The 6,000-nt window shown below is 42.4% G+C and overlaps 1 protein-coding gene across 1 annotated transcript; it reads left to right on the top strand.

The window, feature by feature from the left end:
* The first annotated feature begins 3,841 nt into the window (after positions 1–3,841).
* Positions 3,842–5,787, top strand: LOC118124722 (interleukin-6). The gene is made up of 5 exons (XM_035182781.1): positions 3,842–3,886; positions 3,969–4,162; positions 4,279–4,377; positions 4,475–4,618; positions 5,225–5,787. The coding sequence occupies exons 1-5, from the start codon at positions 3,871–3,873 to the stop codon at positions 5,450–5,452; spliced, it is 681 nt and encodes a 226-aa protein (XP_035038672.1). The 5' UTR covers positions 3,842–3,870; the 3' UTR covers positions 5,453–5,787.
* The last annotated feature ends 213 nt before the right edge of the window (positions 5,788–6,000 follow it).

The following is a 6,000-nucleotide window of genomic DNA, read 5'->3' as shown; positions in this document are numbered from 1 at the left end:
AAATAAAGGTTCAAATCAAACTATTTCAGCATACCTACATTTAGGGTCTCTATTTTGGCTTTAAACGGATCATAATTCTTTCAGGTATTAAACTTACATTAAGCTTTTTGATATCTTAAAGGGGACATTGTATGCCCATTTTACCACAAGTTGATATGGTTCCTTGGGGTCTTAATGAAATGTCTGTAACATACTTTGGTCAAAATACCACAAGGATCATTTAAAACAGCACCCTTTTTACCCTGTCTAAAACAGCCCTCCACAGAGTGACCTGTTTTGAGTGCCTGTTCCTTTAAATGCTAGTGAGCCAGCTCCCCCCTCCCCCCTCTCCCCCCATGATTTTAAACGATATAAATTACATATTTTATATGATATAAATTATCAAATATGCATCCCATACTTTGTATTCCCCTTCTGTTGTCCTGGAGTTTTAATTTTCCCAATCACATAATTAAATGTCCCCCTCTGCCCATCCACTACAAGCACACAAGCAGACAGACAGAGAGAGAAAGAGAGGGGTGGGGGGGCTATGAAGACCATCATTTACCCCCGAACCCCGACATTCAACGGGTACAACAACAAGCGGAGAAAGCAGAATCGCGGGCTGACCAGCGCGGAGAAATGCGCGTCCCGTGTGAACAGCCAGGCGGCTGCGCGCTTGGGAACGGCGCTGCGCTGCCTCGCAGCCTCGCAGCCTCGCTGCGTCCGGTGTAAACCCGGCGTAACGAGTGTGGGGGGGCGGGGGGGATGAGGTGGGGGGTGGGCCAAGGCCATGTAGGGAGACTTCCAGTGTATTGTTACGACACAATACACAGGAAGCTCATTCCAGTCACTCAAGCATGACGTTTCTGACTTAGAGGAACCATAACAAAACGCGCGAGTGTCTTTTTTTCCAGAGTTTTTGGGTTGGTAGACATGCCAGATACCCACATTAACGTGTAGAAGCACTAACAAAGTGGAATTTGCATGATATGTCCCCTTTAAATAGTTTTTGAATCATCACAGTTTAAGCTTTTTTGTTCTGACAGTCGCCTCAGGCTAGCTGCCGAGGGGAAGGCCGCTAATTGCCACCAACTGACGCCAATCCTCAAGCTAACACATGAGATATGATTGCAGGCTGGGAAAATATTCGCAAACATCATTTTACAAGCTCAAAATAATAAGGACCCTTGTTTGACTCCATACACAGTGTATATTCTTCCTTCTGTTCCTCTTTTACTGTCCGAACTCTTCACACTATTCTGACAGCCTTTTTCATACAGATTCCGTAATTCAGTTTAGGGTCAAGCCTCTGACTTCTCTGTAGAGATCGAATTTTGGGCCTGGTGGAGTAGGAAGATAATGGCACATCCACTCTGGTATCTCACAAAGAAGAGAAGACCCCCACATTCCGTTCACCATGCAAAACCAACATCACCCCTTTTTAAAACTTAATTAGCCACGTTGTGGAGCGTCATGGTGTGTCATTCTGCCCACTCTCTTCTGTTAGGAAGCACATTGAAATGTTTTTCTTTTGTAAGACTAGATGTTTTCACTGTGTGTCAGACAGTGATGAACAACACAGGGGCCTCTCATTATCTCTTGTCTCCTGTTCACCCTGGGGAGGAGTGCTACCATGTGACTTCACCTCCACTCTACAAAAGTCTGTCTACTATCACAGCAGGGAGAGGATTCCAGGAAAGAGAGGGGGGGGGGATACATGGTGGTAAATGGTACAGTATTGCTCTTCCTCAATCGAGGAATTTGTAAAGTACATTACATACAGAGGCAGACACAAAAAACATGGAGAACATTAAACAAAAAATGCAGAAAATACATATTGATACTCCACAGCAATAAAATTACACACAGCACATATATGAAATTACTCTCACTAAGGTATTCTCTCTCTCTCTCCCCTCTTCTCTCTCTCTCTCTCTCTCTCTCTCTCTCTCTCTCTCTCTCTCTCTCTCACTCACACACACACACACACACACACACACACACACACACACACACACACACACACACACACACACACACACACACACACTGAACTACCAAAAGAGTAAAAATAAATCTCATAAGGTTCCTTTTAAAAGAAGATACAGTTGCAGCACAACTCAGGTCATCAGGCCGGTTGTTCCAGAAAAGGACCATAGTGACTAAATTAACCTTTCAGTCCTTTGAGATGATGAGTGATATCAGGCTGGCTGATATTACACATGTAGGTGAGTGAAATACTTTATGATTTCATTTTGCAAATAACTCGAATGCTGTTAACTGTTATTTGGTGTAAGATTAATTAGAAACCCAGACAGCAAATGGATGGTGGCCACTTCAGGCAATGATATGGCATTTCTGGCCTTCTTATGGCCCAGATAAAATGGATGTGAGCCCACTTGTGAAATGTGGTCCGAATATACCACAACACATGTGAGCTTTTTTTTTTTTTGGCAAACATGCGGTGGTCAGGTGTAATTTGAGTTGAACCTAAAGGGGCCCATAAGGGTAAATGGTGAATATGGCCCGGAAAGAACAAAACAAACACGGGCCACCTTTGGTTGACATCCAGTATTGCTATGGCTTACTTGTGGCATCGTTCCACGCAGCATTTGGGCTGAATGGGGGATGTGGACAAAATCTGGGCCAAACCAATTTTGCTATGTGGGAAAGAAATGTCCATCAAGTAGTGTCCTGGAATAACGTCTTGTCTGGGGTATCGTAACTGTTTGCAAAGCACCAGGCACAATGTAAAAAGCATCACAAGCTGACAGAGAAATGTGAGTTATTAGTGTTGAAAAAAAATGTGTATGTGAGCAAAAATGTCTCAAGACATCATAAGAGACTCAGCACTTTTGAACAATACTCTTACTCCACCCTGACCTATGATGTCAATCATTCATTGAGTCTCAGCACTTTTTCTTTTCTTGGTAAATGAGAAATGACCTACAATATCTATTTGTTTTGTTTTCATTACATCCATCTATCAAGCTCACACACGGGAAAGTCCTGTATCTTGAATAATATAAGAACAGGGACAGACACAGATCGTCACTGTGAAGAGACAAGAAAATCCCTGATTGACCCAAAACATGCAATAATTACATCTCTATAAATATGTGTTTTTAAAATACACACACAAGTGTTTCTAATCCTGGAGAGGAAAGTATCCAGGAAACACACGGGAAAAGCCATCCCCCAATTTGTTAGTGAAATGAAAAATCCACTTCTTCTTTTTCTCATCAATCTACCCAGACTTCTCTATCACACGCCACTGGAATTACACGATATGCAAATGTATAGTTTTTAGTGAATCCCCCCAACCCACCCAGAATTATGTCATTGCTGACACTGCATGTGTGTGTGTGTGCGTGGGAACTTGTACAGATGTCTTTGTGAGGACATTTTGGGTCCTAACCTGGAAAACACAAACAAAGTTGGTCCAAAACAATGAAGTGGTGAACTGTGATGGCTGAGCTGAGAGAGATTTGACTTTAGGTTTAGGTTAGAGTTAGGAAAAGGGTGAGAGAGAGAGAGAGAGAGAGAGAGAGAGAGAGAGAGAGAGAGAGAGAGAGAGAGATATTATATTATATTATAATAATAATTACGTATTCAACACTTACATCCCTTAATTTTAATGAGTGAGAAATAGGTTGTGGTTAGTTTGAATCCCTGCTCCCTCTGGTCATTTGAAGATGAACACCATCTTCATTAAACTCACCATCTACCTCTGACGTGTGCTCGACCGGATGCTTGACACATACTTTTAATAAGTATTGGGAAATCCCTGCAGTCTGCAGAATATAAAATGACAGCCCCTGGCAAAGACAGGGCAACTCCTTCTTCTCTGAGAGCATCAACTCAAGAAGTGCCTCCCAGCAGCACCACATGGCTTCCAAACACAGTAAGAGATCCGCTGCGTGCACTTCCTGCATTTCTTCCTCTTTCCAATTACTCACTCATTCACGCACTTCCTCTCTGCACAGATGCCGACCTGCCCTGCGCAGCGATGCTGGCGGCTCTGCTGCTCTGCGCTCTCGGAGCTCCAGTCGAATTCCAGCCCACCGACAGTCCGGCAGGTGACTTTTCAGGTGAGGAGCAGGAGGTGACCCCTGACCTTTTAAGCGCCTCACCAATCTGGGGCTTGATCATCAGTGTAACCGCTCGCCACCAGCAAGAGGTAAGCTCTTTATCTTCCAGGAATTTCTTTGAACTCTGGTATTTTGCCGACATGTGTAAAGAAAGCTGCACTCCTGACCTCCATCGTGTTTCTCTTATCATCCTCCCCTTCATTAGTTTGAGGATGAATTCCAACAGGAAGTGAAATATCATTTTCTGGACCACTACAAAATCTCCTCACTGCCGGCAAACTGCCCCAGCGCCAACTTCAGCAAGGTAACACATCTCTTCCTCTTCTGTTACACTGAGTCAAACCATCAGGTGATGATGGGGGATTGTTTGACCACTGACTGATCTTTCCTCCTCTCTGCAGGAGGCTTGTCTCCACAGGTTGGGTGAAGGCCTGCACACCTACATGGTTCTTTTTAAGCACGTGGAGAAGGAGTACCCCAGCAGCCCCATCCTCTTGTACGCCAGATATCACGGTGGGGCCCTGATCGGCCTCATCAAAGAAAAGGTGCGTCTGACATGACCATAAATATTACACATTGAGTGAGCCCTGAACTTGTCTGTGTGGTATTGATTCACTTTTTCTTCTTCTCTATGATCAGTGCTGGAGGAAGTACTAACTCATTCTAAAAAGAGCACAAACGCACTGTACAAAGAAATACATGAGAAAGGTCAATATTTAAGTAAAACCCTAATGTAGCGCAAAATATCAGGTGTAATGAAGGACTTATTGAGGACTAAGTTGTAATTTAAATCACTATGTATATGTTTGTGTAGCAATATGTTGCACATATTGTCTGAAACTCTATGTAGGTTTTCTATGTAATTCGCAATTTGTAAATGAATAAACTGGCAAATTAATGTAGTGAAGAAAAGAATACAACTTTTCCCTAAAGAATGGAAGGGATCAGAAGAATTAAGTGGCATTAAATGAAAAAACTTGCAAGATCTTAGTAAATGTACTCAGTAACATTCCCTCACTGGTTGATTTCATGAAGTTTTACCTTTTTTACTTCTGAGTAAATGTCTTCATTTTATTCTACCTTTGAACTGTCTGCTCCTGCATTACATCTTAGGTGCGTTATCATTGTATATTAACCCTTCTGCCTGACAGATGAGGAACCCTGGTCAGGTGACCGTCCCGACCAGCAGCCAGGAGCAGCAGCTGCTGCAGGACGTGGACAGCCCCAACACTTTCCAAAGGAAGATGACGGCACACAACATCCTGCGCCACCTCCACGACTTCCTCCGCAATGGCAGGGTGGCGATTCGTAAAAAAGAGATGCCCAAACAGAAGAGGAAGGACAACGGAATTATTGCTCCCATCCTTCCCTCTTACTAAATGATACAAAGATGAGCTTAATGAAAACATCAGAGATGAAGGAGCACGTCAGGGAAACTGCGCTCTTCTCAGAATCGTCACACGCTGAAATGTTTTTTTAAGGAGGAATCATCAGAGATATAGTGGGTCTGCTCTATGGCAATCTACTGTCTGTGTTTGTGTGTTTAATATTGTGGGCCTGAGGGCTTTAATGTTTCACTATTACTTATTTAATCTATTTATACTTGATGAAAAATGTTATTTATTATTTACAGCTACTGGCACTGAAAACACAATTTGTACTTGACAGAATGATATTGAAATTCATTCATTTCTGGATTGTGACAAAAAGCATTGTTAAGAGTATTTATTAAATAAACTAAATTATTGTATCGTCTATAAGTATCATTTTTATTCCTTATGATTTTTATATAATTCATTTGTAAACTTAAGGCACCATTCACACAATTAAAATGCAATAAGCTGAGTTCTGAGCACCTGCCATCGCTACCAAACTTGCATGAATATTAAGAACATGCAGAAAATATATATATACACTACCGTTCAAA

This window comes from Hippoglossus stenolepis, chromosome 17, assembly GCF_022539355.2.
Source record: "Hippoglossus stenolepis isolate QCI-W04-F060 chromosome 17, HSTE1.2, whole genome shotgun sequence".
In the NCBI taxonomy this organism is placed as follows: Eukaryota; Metazoa; Chordata; class Actinopteri; order Pleuronectiformes; family Pleuronectidae; genus Hippoglossus; species Hippoglossus stenolepis.
Note: the sequence above shows the minus strand (reverse complement) of the source record. Positions and strands in the feature narration are given on the sequence as shown.